The sequence below is a fragment of the Coenobita brevimanus genome, chromosome 25 (assembly GCF_032717465.1).
Source record: "Coenobita brevimanus isolate Jiangsu-jjx chromosome 25, ASM3271746v2, whole genome shotgun sequence".
In the NCBI taxonomy this organism is placed as follows: domain Eukaryota; kingdom Metazoa; phylum Arthropoda; class Malacostraca; order Decapoda; family Coenobitidae; genus Coenobita; species Coenobita brevimanus.
In genome coordinates this window covers 7,367,501-7,382,660 of record NC_136978.1, presented here as the reverse complement: position 1 = coordinate 7,382,660, position 15,160 = coordinate 7,367,501, and the positions used below count along the sequence as shown (strand labels likewise).

General features: G+C 41.4%; 1 protein-coding gene across 1 annotated transcript in view; it reads right to left on the bottom strand.

Moving 5' to 3' along the window:
* LOC145393699 (putative chitinase 2) overlaps positions 1 to 15,160 on the bottom strand; it is a 59,594-nt gene that overhangs the window by 5,379 nt on the left and 39,055 nt on the right. The window contains exons 2-7 of the mRNA XM_080267746.1: positions 9,819 to 10,016; positions 9,082 to 9,241; positions 5,656 to 5,752; positions 4,756 to 4,983; positions 1,674 to 1,862; positions 601 to 824 (exon numbers count right to left, since the gene is read on the bottom strand). Coding sequence (XP_080123872.1) covers positions 601 to 824; positions 1,674 to 1,862; positions 4,756 to 4,983; positions 5,656 to 5,752; positions 9,082 to 9,241; positions 9,819 to 10,016 — 1,096 coding nt within the window. The remainder of the gene's footprint in view (positions 1 to 600; positions 825 to 1,673; positions 1,863 to 4,755; positions 4,984 to 5,655; positions 5,753 to 9,081; positions 9,242 to 9,818; positions 10,017 to 15,160) is intronic.

Here is a 15,160-nt window from a genome sequence, read left to right as displayed (position 1 = left end):
AACCACCAGGTGCTATAATTTGGTTATATGGTTACCACCCACCGTAGTAAATGGTTTCCTGGTGTACAGGATACTATTTGGCTTGTCACTCAGTGTAGAGTCACCCACAAGCAGAAGGAAGAGGAAAGAATGAAGGAAAGAAAGACAGATGAGGGAGTGTAAAGTCACCCGTAGGCAGAAGCAAGAGGAAAGACATCTTCCTTAAAATTTAATCTTACTCCATTGAGGAGAGTATAGTCAACGAAACTTTTCAAACCAGAGGGGTCAGATAAAAGCTCCACTAATACTATGGGTACCTCAGCTGAATAAAACTGTAACTGTCTGCCAACTAACAACACAGTAAAAACAAATGTATATGCTACTGTGCAATAATGAAAATTCAAAGTTATCGTTCTTTTAAAAGGTTCCTCTTTGCAATTAGTACATGTTAAATTGCTGACAAATTGCCTATTATATTAACTGGTACCTATATACTGTAGTTGATATGCCAGTTTCCCCCAATTTACAGTGCTTGTTGTAAGGAAAGAGTTAATATTTTTGAGCACATCATCAACATATAATAAGGACTAATTATAAATATTAATAAAGACAATGGCTCACTTGACTTTCTTGCTGGAGCAGGACCCAGTGAAGTCATCAGTGTCAATGGACCAGACCATGATGCCTCCCAGCCCCAGCTTCTGAGCATAAGCCACTTTCACAGTGAGGGACACGTCATCATCATAACCAATCCACATGTTGTCTCGGAACATATAAGGTGCCTGGTGAGCCTTTTGCCAAACCACATTCCATGCTCCCGCTTCATGAACCTGCTTCTCACAGATCTGTGGATGAAGAAAAGGAAGTTAAGTTAATGATGTTATCAATGGAGCTAATAAATCATATCCACGTTGTGTTGATCAGTGTAGTATTAGCTAAGTTACAAGCCTTCTGCCACACCATATTCCACACTCAAGCCTCAAGAGCCTGTTTCTTGCAAATCTGTGGGTGAATTTCAAGGGCTTAATAAATGATCATGTACTACTACCAGGGACATAGATCTGTCTTCTACCCTTGGATGTTCTGGACAATAGCAGCTTTGCCTCAGGCTCCTATACTTCAAAGGGGTAGTACTGGATGGGAGATTACTGTAGTATTATTTTTTTTTCTGAAACCAGACACTCAGGAAACTGTCTTGTGCTATTATTGTAACATTAATCCCTTCAATCCAATATAATCTGGGTGTAATAACTGACATGAAACTTAACAAATTAATCACTAGTCTGGTCGAGATTTGATCCCCGACCAACATGCTCAACATGCACGCACGTTACCACTGAGCCAAACAGAGGATCACGCTTTGGCTACGGGCAACACAAGCATTTACAGACCCCATTACACGGGGCAGCAAGAAAGGTGGAAAAAGATGTCCTTAGTCTGAAGGGGTAAACGAAGTATCTGCCTTCAGATGCTGGATAGGAACATCTTCATGCAATGACAATGGTATATCTGGATGACTCTGCTGCCTGGTAACCAAAACTTTCCTAAAATCCCTCCCTATCCCCCAAAAGTTGGATAGAGGACTGCAGAGAAAGAACAACTCTGGCCTGCAATCCATTGGGTTTATATCAAAATGAGCCAGGGGTCACATCATCAACATCACTATCAATAGCAACAATTCCATCTTGCCTCACCTCATTGTATCCTAAGAAGCCATCTTCCCGGGTGTAGGGTCCAGCAAAAGCTGAGGCAGAGTTGGCAGGGGCGGCAATCCCGGGGTTGGCAGGATCAGCAAGCAAGAACGTGCGGCCGTACAGACCAACACCCAGCACCAGCTTGTGAGGTGGTGCTCCCTCTGACAGGTACAGCTTCACTGTTGCATTCTGTAAATGAGAATTACAGTATTCTATCTATCTATCTATTGCCAGATGCCTTAATCCCGTACGGGGTGGCCACAAACAAATCGCCTCCACGTCGCCCTGTCCCCCGCCATTTCACTGCCCTGCTCCCAACTCACACACCCCTCTCTCGTATACCTCTCCACTCCATCCCTCCATCTCATCCTCGGCCTTCCCCTCCCTCTCATCCCCTCCACCTCACTCACATACACTCTCCTCGTCAGTCTCTCACTCTCCATCCTCTCCATATGGCCAAACCACCTCAGTGTGTTCCCCCTAACGCTTCCTATCACATCCACATCCACACCACAACGCTCCTTTACAGTATATCCTCATTTGTCAGCCTGTCTCTCCATGTGACTCCACAGTCCTCTTAAATAACTCATTTCCAGTAATACACAGTGTAAGTCCTCATTACTATTATCATTCTTTTTAACACCCATTCTTACTGCAATACTGTACTACAGTATCACATTCTGAACATACAGCATATGCATAAAAGCCTCATCAATATTATTTTTTTATATTTTTTTTCATTAATTCATCAACTAATCCCGTGTAGCCTCACGAGAAGCGCAGAAGCCTGGGGCTAGGCAAGTTGGTTCTGACATTTAAGATGAGAGTGACCAACCACACTCATCCCTATGTGGCATTACATGAGCACTAAACCCCAACCATTCCTTGGATATAAACCTGCAAAGGCTCAATCCGACTGGCGTGCCTTAAGTACCCACTAAACCACCAGGCACCGCAATTTGGTTATATTGTTACCACCCAGCGTGGTAAATGGTTTCTTTGTGTATAGAATACCATTTGGCTTGTCACTCAGTGTTCAGTCACCCGTAGACAGAAGGAAGAGGAGAGAATGAAGGAAAGAAAGACAGAAGAGGAACGAAAGACAAAAGGATGGAAGAGAGGAAAGGGCAGTCACCCAAGAACAGCTCTATACTGTGAGTGGATGGTGAGCATTAATTTATTTATTTTACCAGCCTTTCAGGTGATACATGGTGGCAATCATCATCCACTCACTCCTTCCTTCCTCTTTCTCATTCTATCTCTGTTTAGCCTCCCATCTTTCCTTCCTGTCACTTTTTACTATACTTCTTTCCACTTGATGCAGGTCTACACTGAGTGACAAGCCTAATGGTTTCTTGTAGGGAAACCATTCACAATGCTAGGTAGTAACCATGTATCCACAGTATGGGGTGAAATTGAGCATGCCATGGTCCCTCTGTTAACTGGGTGGAGTGACAAAAATGCGGCATCCATCCAGGAACCAAAATTCCATACTTTTCCCCGTGTCTTGCTGTGGCATGGCGCTGTCAAGCCTGCACAGGACAGCCCTGCAAGGGCAGTTGCTTGCCTGTGGTTGATGGGTCTGCTTGGTGAGACAGACTAGAGTTGAACAACAACTACAAGTGCATCCTGGATACAGGAATGTCTGCAAACTGCAGGTCTTTGTTCTTTGTTGCCTCTTTTTAATCCATGTTTGGTACTGTACTGTCCTTATTATGCTGCCTCTTTAAAAATTCGTTTTGATTACTGTTGCATCCTGGAAACAAGAATTAATATGTACGGTATATAAGTCCTTCCTATGTCTCCCTTTTTACAGTCAAATTTAAGTCCACAGTACAATACAAATTGACCTTTTACCAAACTTCCACTGGTGCCAGTAAAGTTGATTAGTCACTTTCACCCAATTTACAGTACCAGCTGTATAGAAAAAATTGTGAAAATTTTGAGCACATCCCTGACATACAATGAACGCAGCCTATAAATGGAACATTCTGTAGAGAATAACATGAACTGTCCCTCACCCCTATTCCTAGTTTCTTATAACCACATTCAATAAATACGCATTGGTATTATAACCACACTCAATATAGTGGTATTTACACACAAATGAATGAAAATTTAGAATCATACCTGCAATCATGTGCAGTAACATATAAGACTACTGATACTGTATTATTAATATAAAACTGTGGGAAATTTACACTTCTTTTTTTTTTTACTTACATTTATGATCCCCAATGCAAGATGATATTTATTACTCTTAATCAAATACCTATAGATACTTGTATTCAGGAAATCAGACTTGTTTTTGTCGATACATGGCATACAGTCGGACACATGAACATAACTCAACCAATCATACCACAGAACAGGGGCTTGCTTGTATAAACGCTTATTTTGATAAACAGAGATACAAGTGCCTTCACGAACATTTTTAACAGACGTTTGTGAAGGTATATGACATCCTATTCTCAATCAAGAGGAGATTCCCTTAAGACAAACCCCTACCTGATACACTGGAGAACCATTACAGATCCCTCATTTTCGAAGTGTTAAAAAGATTCCACTAAAGATGACAAAATACAATACATCCTTATTATCTACTGCCTTTACTTTAAGCTCACAATACTCACAGAACAACAGCCTATGTCAGTTTCACTTCTGCCTAATAAGCTTATTTGCCAATTTTCCCTTAAATACAATATAAACTGCAGGGTTAAAAGTGTGTTTTTTTGGAACAAATCACTGACAGTAATTGAGGACTTACCATATATGTACCAGTGTATGTTGAAACATTTGGTAGTTTTTACAAAAGACGCTCATAAAGGTACATGTTATTTAGAGTCTTATTCTGATGGCATAGGAGACTTCATAGCATCTCTCAAGTGTTACATTTATATACTACACCTTTCCATTCTCTTGAATGTTTTTTTTTACCATTCTTATACAGTACTTATTAGCAAAATTTGCATAAGTATCACTTGACATTTTGGTTCAATGTGCACAACAAATATCTAAAGAAGAGGTGATATGAAATATTCAATGCTCCTTACAATACGGTTCTGAAATGTCAAACACTTACCACATTCAAAACTTTCTCATCCTCAGGCTCATCCTCCCTGGCATAAAGAGGTGCATTGTGTCCGGTCCGCCCATCCCACTTGCCATGGTAATCGTATGCCATAATGTGGATAGCGTCAAGGTGTTCTGCCAAGTCATCAATATCATAGGCATTTTCAATGGTGGATTTACCTGCTGCCATGGCTGCTGTCAGCAACCATCCATATGGCTGGAATGCTTGACGCAGTTCCTGTTAATTAGGGGTCAGATTAGATTAACTCATAACTCAATCAAAATGGTGACATTTTTAAATTTCATTCTTGTTATCTTCACATAATTTATTCAATATGGTACCAGTGAGAATTTTTAAACTAGAGGACCTTTACATAAAGGTCAATACAGCACCCTTTTCACAATTAGGGTTCCCCCCAACGGATGAATAAAATAACATGGCAGTATTAGTAATGATGAAATAAATTGACATCCCTTAGCTGAAGAGGTTAATCGGTCATATTAACATCTGTACAGTACTACCTTGTCTTATATGGGATATCTGTGTACTGCATTCTGTACAATGTGCTTCACCTACACTTGTCTGGTGGTCATTCCATTGATTATCATTTTTTAAAAAGTGTGTCTATCTTCTGTCACTGTCATTCTTCCATTATTATTCTACAGTAAGTCCTCACTACATGGTAGGGATCTATTCTAATATACTGTATACAACTTTTTCATTACAGCTGGTACTTTAATTTGGAGGGAAACTAGCAATCAACTTGACTGGTAGCAATGGAAGTTTAGGCAATTTTTTCTCTTAATTACTATGGGCTTAATATCACTAAAGAATGTAAAAAATTTGGCAAGAAACTGTATAATGAGGACTTTCTGCACTGGTTGCTGGGCTAGATTCAGTTCAACTGACCTTGACAAGAGAGACAAAGTTCTCCTTATCGGCTGGGACACCTCCTCTGCTGGCTGGGTACTCCCAGTCTAGATCCAGCCCATCAAATCTGTTCTTCCTGCAGAAAATAATGATATAAAGTTTGTATTCCTAGACTCAAAAATGAAATGCATTTGAGTGGATTACAACTAGCCCTCTTTGGGTCATATTCTCCTATGCTTGAGAGGTTTTCTAGTACCTCTTCCTTAATACAGTATTTTGCATATTAAATCATATTAACTCCTCACTGTCATTTATCTCCCATTTTTGCTGAAACAGAGAGTATATAGGTAACATACAAGAAAATATTGATGTACCATAAACAGAAACAAACTACAGTATTGTTGTTATGACGACGCGATGGGAAGCCTCTTTCAATGATGAAAAGTAAACTATTCTAACTCTAAAACAGACTGGACAAATATCAGATTAATGGAACAATGACACAAGAGTATATTTATCTGGTGAGCAAATAATTCTGGCCAGTGACCACACTCACCCAGTGCTATTACAAAACTTAACAGACTTCTCCAGTTAACCTCTCGCTGGCCTTCAACATGACTACCTTATGCACACTACAGTACAATTGATATGAGAAATCAGATAATTTTTTGGCTGTATTTCTTTCACTGTTATCAGACTCTGTCATTCTTTTTTAAAAATTAAGTACTGTAAAAGTAGTGTACGTACATTATAACCCCTTCAGTTCAAGGATGTTCTGTTCACTGCACTCTTCCTCTACCAGAGGACTTTACTCATACTGAAGGATATTAATGACAGCTATATCTAACCATTCTATTTTGAAAAGCTTCTTTCAAGCTGAATAAAATCATCTGGTGGTAGCAAGAACAAAATACTACTGTAAAAATGACATCATCAAGGCGAAGGGATTAAAGGCTAACATACTGAGGTAACAGCTTAACTTAATGGTAGGAACATTACCTTTTGCCACTTATTTTTTAGGTACTGAATTTCACAGGACACAACATCTCTTTTCAGTTTAAGAAAAGCCTCTATGTTCAAGAAGTTATTAAAGGCTATATCTAATCCTTCCAGCTCCAGACAGCCTCTCCTAAGCTGAATATATTTGACTTGGTAGCAACAGCAATAAATAATGTCATCACTATAAACGGCTTAACTTTAACTGTACAATACAGCGGATTACTGTAACTTTGGCTGTACACTACAATGACATCATTTGTGCAATAATGTTTTATTCTTGTTACCACCAGATCGTTCTATTCTGCTTAGAAGAGACTTTTGTAATTAAACGCGTTAGTTAAAGTTGGCCCTCAAAATGAGAGGCTAATGTTACTCTGGGAATTTTACCATGAAAATAACTGTGCTCTTCGCACTAACGAAATCACGACTAACTGGTATGGTCCAATAATTTTCCAAAAGTCCCCCCTTTGACCCTCTTGAATAATGTTTACATCCTACTGTTCATACCTTACATTCACTGTTGCATGGACAACCTCTAGGAACGTCACTGGACATAAAAAAAAAAGGATAATCAAAGTGTACAAGGTGGTAAATATGCAGTGATCACTTACCACGTCTAGGGAGAAATCGCTATTTGGGTGTTGAGAAATGGGTATCTTCAGGTGTCCTCAGGTGACGGCTTATCTACGTAGAGGTTGGCGAAAAACTATAGCGATAACATGAAGGAACGAAAAACTTTGCAGAATGAAGAAAAGGCACAAAGTGTGTGGCTGTCATGAGATGAGAGACGAGTGGCACGCGGTGTATGTGAGCACGTGTGTGACCAGCTAACTGAGTATAACATTTCATGTCCCACAATTTTAGTCGTGTTGATTTATAACCACTGGTTTTAACAAACGACTTTGTTGAAAGAAGAAAAATTATAGACTATGAGGGGGCGATGAGGTGAGAGACGGGGAGGCAGCAAGCGATGCGAGTATGTGTGTGTACATGTACAGTACAGTATGTGTGTGGCCAGTTGATAAAGCGAACACCATTTGATATACCCGGTATGCTGTAATTTTAGCCGCGTTAAATTATGACAATGAGCCTTAGCAAATCCTGTAAAAAGACGATGTTCTGTTTACCCTATAGGTAGTGTGAACGTGCGTCTACGTGGTGTGAGGGTGAAACGTTGGCGGGGGGGGGGGGGGGGGGGGCGGAAATGGCCGTGGACGGGGACAGACTTCTGGGATTTTTTGCGCTTACTAGGCAGGGTCAGGGGTTATCTTTCCATGCAAAATGTGTTTAGCGGAAATCGGACCCACTCAAACTGAGGGTCTGCTGCACAGCTTTCATAAACACCTTTCTGTGAGAAGTATCTCCTAAACTGAAAAGAAATTGTCTGGAAACAGCAAGAAACATCATAGTAACTGATGACATCCCAATTTTACTCCCTCCGAGGTGTTGGGGATATAAGGCTAGACTACCACGGTCAGTAAATTGAAGTGTAGACGACTAGCTCACTCCCTTTGGTGGCATCAGCCCACATGAGCAACCTGTCAAGTCTGGAACTACCTCTATCTATATTTCCGTCTGCCTGTGACCGACAGTCTTTTAAATGGAATGTGACCACACATCTTGAAACAAATGGATTTTAAATTTGTCTTTCTTTTATTCTGCTTCTTCTTGGAAGGAACAACTTTGCAGACTTTCAATTGTTGGTTCCTTCTTCTTTACATTGTTTCATTTCCTTTTGTTTATAAAGGCTCCAACATGCTTGCATGTGTCGGCCTTGGTCACCGAATGGCAGCTCTCCACACTGCTCAATCTCTGGCATCCTCTCTGTTCAGTCCCTTGTCTCTACGGCCACTCTATGACCTCATCCCAGGTCTTCTCTGGTTTGCCTCTTGCAACCCTACCCTCGACGTTCACACCTCTCACCTTCCGCACCCAGTCATCTTCCATCCTTTAAACACGCTCAAACCATCTCAACCTACCCCTCCTCACAACACTATTGCAGTACATTCAAGTCCTCTCCTTCCTCTCTACTCTTCGGTCTCAGTCCTAGCTCCCTCAGGCCTCTCATTCAAGGATGTACTACACATCCACCTAATCATTATCATTTTTTGTACTTTTGAATCTTCGAATATCCTCCTCCTTTCCTGCCCATGTCTCAACCGTATGGCATTACACAATTTACACTCCTAACATATCCTGTATACAAGGACCCCTTTCCATTTAGGGAGAGCCCTCTCAATATCAGGAGAGACAACAGCTCCCTGAAATTCCTCCAACCACTCCTTATCCTAGTCACATAGCTAGTTCCTGCACATAACATTTCCTCCAAATGACAAAACTCCTCCACATACACTAGAGAGTCTCATGGGGACTGAACCTATGCATGATCATCACTCCAAATGGGGCATTATAACTATTAATTGTCATCCTATGACACTTCTACCATACCAATCTCCTAAGACTCACTGGAGGAACTGGATAGCCGAGTTGATAAATGCCTTCCTGGACGCAGCAGTTGAGGCCATGACTGAGTACTTAGTGGAACCTTCCGTCCATCCACCCACTGCCACCAGGACCTTCAGCCGTGGGTTCAAGTTCTTCAGGTTCACGAAACGCTCAAAGGCCTCTGTTGGTGGAAGAAGTAAGTGTCAACAACTAAGGTGAGAATTGGGTTCATGCAACTGAGTTTGGTTCATAGTACGGTTAAAACCTTGACAAATCAGCACATATTTGGACTCAAGCCTTTCAACTTATTCAATTTTCGAGCGGTTTTGGCAATTTCCACCTAGCTTCTTCCTACCATAATTGAACAACATAGAAACATCATCAGCTTACATACAGGCACCGGAAACTATTTTAACAAAGTAACAATGTTGTGTGAGAGGCATGCCAGGTGATAGCTCCCAACTCGGCTCAGCAGATATTTTGGCAAAACATTCCTAGATTTATTTTTTAAATTCCGATAGGAATGCCATTTCCACATATTTAAGAGCATAGCTTAGCAACTGTCGACTTATCAATGTTTTACAGTACACGAGAGTGTTGGACTAACCCCAAACAGGATATTGCATGCATCAGGTACTGGATATTAACAGACAAAACTGAAATATAGTCCTCAGTTAAGGGAACCGACAGGCTTCTGTAAATATAATGTCCATCTTCACAACAACACTCTCCCCTGCCAGATCCACCCCTGAACTCACTCTTATTGTAATCGTATTCTGGATCGAGTGAAATGATGGCGTTGGTGGTCTCGTTCAGGCCCACAAAGGCATAAATGAGGGAGGTGCAGAGGGTGGGGTCGATGTTCTCCAGGTTGAACTGGCCGGGCCCTGGCCTGTACACCGCCCAGGACCCCAGGTAACACACAACTTGCTGCTCATGTTGGCCCACTGCCCCGCCTGTAATAAAAGAAAAAATATATGAAATACAATAAAAATTTAACGTAATAATAAGAAAAAATCCATCTTTTATCCAGTACCTCACTGCCCCATCAGCAGCATAGAGCCTTGGGCACGGTAACTCAGTCCATACATTTGGGGCAAGGGTGACCAGTGCGGTACTCAGGGGAAAAAAAAAGGGGCAATGCATGAAAAATAAATACCTGATAGTTTCTATCAAATGAAGATTGAGATATTTACACCCCTCACCTCCTGTCCTTAAATTGTTTTTATGATATCCAAGGATTAGCTTACAAGGGCACTATTGCTGTCTCACTTTTTCACTATAGGGAGAAAAGGTCACTGGGAATTATCTCTTAATATGAAAGGCCTTTCCCAATTTGAATAAGATCGACTAAAAAAAAAAAAAAAAAAAAAAAAAAAAAAATTGTAACACAATGGCTGATAAAAACTCATTCACTATCTCAATACGAGGGTTTTCTCCCAAGCTGGGGGAAAAAATCATCCAGCGGCAGCAAGAGTATAATCGCTGGGAGGTAGCAAGCATTATTCCCTACAATCAGATTACGTATTTTTCACCATATCCTTGCCACCTTCAGACAAATTTATTCAGCTTCGGAGACTTTCGAACTGAAGAAGTCTGATACAGCCTTCACTACAATAAGTCTCCTCAATGCAGAAAATCGCATGGAGGTACCAGAAAGAAAATCAGTAAAATAAACAATGGGAATGAAGGACTGAAGCGCTTGAAGGTAAAAAACATAAACACCATCGTATTGGCATGGATGATTGCGATGCTAATCCTGTTCTCTCCTGAGTTGCATAATATCTACTGAGGGTCGGAAAAGAATAAAAGTAACACTGAAAGTTTTAATCGTATAACCTAAGCACGATCACTAGGCTCGTTACAACACCGTTAGTGCTGGCTTGATTCTCTCTCTCTCTCTCTCTCTCTCTCACACACACACACACACACACACACACACACACACACACACGTTTCGAACTCACGAAGTCACATTCTCACGTGAACAATCTTCACACTCTCATGCCTTCATTTTCACACAAGCCAGCCCCCTCCCCCCCTTTCTCTCTCTCTCTCTCTCTCTCTCTCTCTCTCTCTCTCTCTCTCTCTCTCTCTCTCTCAGAATTTCCTGTAGGTTCCCAAACCCGCTTAATATTAAATTGTTCACAATCTTGTATTATCCCCCCTCTCTAAATTAAAAAAATCGGCCAGAGGTAGGAAAGGAAAACTGTCTGGTTATAGCCAGAATAAAAATGAGTCACTTGTCAGAAGGGGTCAAGGAGATACGTGTCTAACAAATTTGCATTCATATACACACCAGTCATACATAAAGCTGTCCCGCCTCCAAGCCATGAGTTATATTCTTACTAACAGCGGCCGATATTATTAAATTTAGTATGGATCTATCGTAATGAAGGCGTTAATGAAGGTTATATCCCGTCCCCCGAACTGATTGCGTTAATGAAGTTTATATCCCGAACTATCTTAGAATGTATTAGCTCTCCACCTTGATGACGCATTCTCTCTCTCTCTCTCTCTCTCTCTCTCTCTCTCTCTCTCTCTCTCTCTCAGGCGAATGAACTCTTAGGCAATCTCAAAGACGTGGCCACAATATGAACAAGCTTAACCGAAACGAATACAAATACGAACGTTCCTGTTTCCACCAACTGCGGGCACAGAATCCTAATGGCTGAATGACGGAGGTGGGAAGAGTAAGTTCTCAGGCATGGTGTATTAAGTAAGAAATTATAGTTAAAAGAGAGTAATAGGTTTTAATGGCGACCACGGGAGACCAGGAAGAGGAAGAGGAAACAGAGTTGTGAAAATGGTGCGAAGTGGGTGAGTGACTGCACGGGAAATATCTCAAAACTGCCATTCTTTAACCTCTCATTAGATGACGTAATTCTTAAAGTCCTCTAGCTACCGTCAGGCGATATTTTTAGCTTAGGAGATTTTCCGATGTGGAGGAACTATTACAGAGCCTTTACCTCTTCCACTCCAGTTGTCGCCCTTCACTTGCATCAAATTACGTTTGTTTACCAGGAAAAAAAAAAATCATGATGAAATGGTTTATGAAGCAAGTTCTCTCGCACCACTTCCATACAATTAATATATTTATGCATTAGACGTCTTACTGTCCTGTACAGTAAGCCAAATCTAATTAAACTATCTATCTATCTATATACCTAGGCTGCTTCCCCCAAGAAAAGGGAGGTAGCCGAGACAGGACGACTCACTCTCCATTTACTCATCCATTCAAACACATTCATTCGCATCTTAGCCCCAAAGGGGAGAACGGACAGATCCTCACCGCACCACACCGCACAAGGGTCAACTGGGCAATGCAATCAGTGACATCCGCAGCAGGGCCCGACAGCAGAACTGGTTTACCCCTGCCACATCATAACAGACCCATCCCCTTACCCGCACCTGACCTGACTAGCTGATCAGACACTGAAAGAAATAAACATCATAAGAGACTACCGAGGTGTAATATGCGCAACAAACCTGAGGAGTTGGGGAGCAATGTAATAAAACAATGTTCTCCACTCCCTTTGTCCTTCCTGCATAAAAAGGTCTATGAACCTCAGGCATGGAAGTTAATCCCTTCACTCCGTTGACATCTTTACATTTTACAGTTTTAGAAGGAGGGACATCCTTTGCAGCAGCCCGGTCCGTCGGTCACTCCCAGACGATTTTCGAGAGCAAGGTATTGCACTTTAGCGAAGTTCCAAATGATGCTGCATCTATCTAGTGCTTCTGTCCTTACCTGGCTACTATCATTCGATTTTACTAAAGTGAGGACCTCTTGTAGAGAAGAGGTTAAAGAAATCTATATACTGTATAACCCGTCCGGTTCCAAAAGCCTCCGTGCGATGAATAAAACCGTCTGGAAATAGCAAAGAGACATACTCGCTGCAAAAAGCTTAATCCTTTCAACCAGACGACGCATTATGCATTTACTTCTGCTGCCACCAGATGATTTCATTTGACTAAGGGGAAGATATCTGGAATTGAAAGTTGCTGAAGGCTATATCCAAGCCCTTCAACCGAAACGTCTCTCGTGAAGCATAACAAGGTCGCCTAGAGAAAGCAAAGAAACATCCAACCGCGCAGTGAAAAGATAAAACAGGCAGTGACTCACGTAGTTACATCCGCCTAGGAAGGTGGGACAGTGATTTGAAATTCACTTCATGTCTGTTTCTCTGCGCGTCTCCGAGATCTTCAGTCCTCTCAGATCGATAACGTTTTATTTTATTATTATCATTGTTATTATTAGTATTTACTCTTGCTATCTCCAGACAAGCACAGTCAATCAAGAGTACCAGCGGCCTACAAGAACAATGCGTATTACGTGTGTGTGTGTGTGTGTGTGTGTGTGTGTGTGTGTGTGTGTGTGTGTGTGTGTGTGTGTGTGTGTGTGTGTGTGTGTGTGTGTGTGTGTGTGTGTGTGTGTGTGTGTGTGTGTGTGTGTGTGTGTGTGTGTGTGTGTGTGTGTGTGTGTGTGTGTGTGTGTGTGTGTGTGTGTGTGTGTGTGTGTCTTAGTCAGCCAATAATTACTTTTACACATCTGGGGTTCCGACACTTTATACACTTTCAACTCTTAAGGCGATTCTTATATGTTTGGAGCTGCCTCTCGTAATGAAAGGATTAATAAAGCCTGTATCTAACCCTTCCAATTCGAAAAATCTCTCCTAACCACAACAGCATCGAGAGAAAAATAATATATACAAAAACGTCCTCTAGCTGAACTGACCGGGTGGTGGTGGTGGTGGTGGTGGTGGTGGTGATGGCTTGGTGTTCATAATGGCGTGTGTAATGTACATGTAAGGTGTCAGTTGGCCTCACCACAAATCTCTCTCATTATCATCTCACTTTAAGGCTTTCTCTTACGTCGACAAACTCAATCTCTCTCTCTCAACAAATACCCCAGAGTTCCGCATCTGTATCACCCATTACCATCTCACTGCAACACTTTCACACACCAACCTAATCATCCACCGTTTTATATGCCTACCTATATGAGGTCCTACGCAGAACCGGACCCTCCAAATAGTCGTAGCACTCTTCCACATGCTAGCCAAGTACCGGCACGAATCTAAGAGGAATAGTGCGTGTGAGAAATAGCGGTGGTGTTGGCTATTTTTGTGTGACAGTCTATATAAGTCACCTAAATGAATGGACTGGGTGGGAATGTGGACTAGCATATAAGTGGAAATACTACCAGGTTCAGCACTCATTCTGTATGTTGGTCAGAGGAAGGAGATGGGGTCTGAATTCTAACTAGGGGTATCGTACACCATGAGAAGAGTGTGATAACCCCTGAGTCAACACGATTCCCTCTAATGTTAGTTTCCTTATCAAAGTTCGTCCAAATCACTGAAAAGATGCAACAGGTACCCTTTATTATTATTATTATTATTATTTATTTTGTTTTTTTCCGGCGAGACTACTCTACTTTGAGACTCAGCAGATATGTGCGGTATCCATACATCAGCTTCCCCTTGTTATCACATTTGTTGTCTCTCTCTCTCTCTCTCTCTCTCTCTCTCTCTCTCTCTCTCTCTCTCTCTCTCTCTCTCCGACTGCATACTACCAACCTTCTTTCTTTTTTCTCTACTTTTTTTTCGTATCCTTGTCTGGTTGCCTCACGTAGCTAAAGGCCAAGCTGGGGGTGGGGGAGGGCAGGGAGGAGGAGAGGAGAAAAAAGGGGGGGATAGGGATAAGGTAGTACGTATGGGGAAAGGAAAAGGGGTAAGGAATAAGTGACACACAGGGATAGGGGGAAAGGGCGCTGGGGGATGTGAGAGGGGGTTGGGGAGGTTGAGGAAAACGGAAAATAAAAATAAAATTAGATAGACAAAAGCCAGACAAAGGGAGAGATAAAATAAGGAAAATGACGGTGATGTAAAAAAAAGTGAGATTTGTTAATACTGAAAAACTAAAACGAATTTTTAATAATGACTAAAATCATAACACGGAAAACAGGATGTGGAGATAGAAGGAAAAAAAAAAAGAAATGACGTAGAAAGAACAAAATAGGAAAAATAATCATGGGTAAAGAATGAGAAAAGAAAGCCTGAAGGTGAACAGGAAATATTATTAAATATTTGAGAGA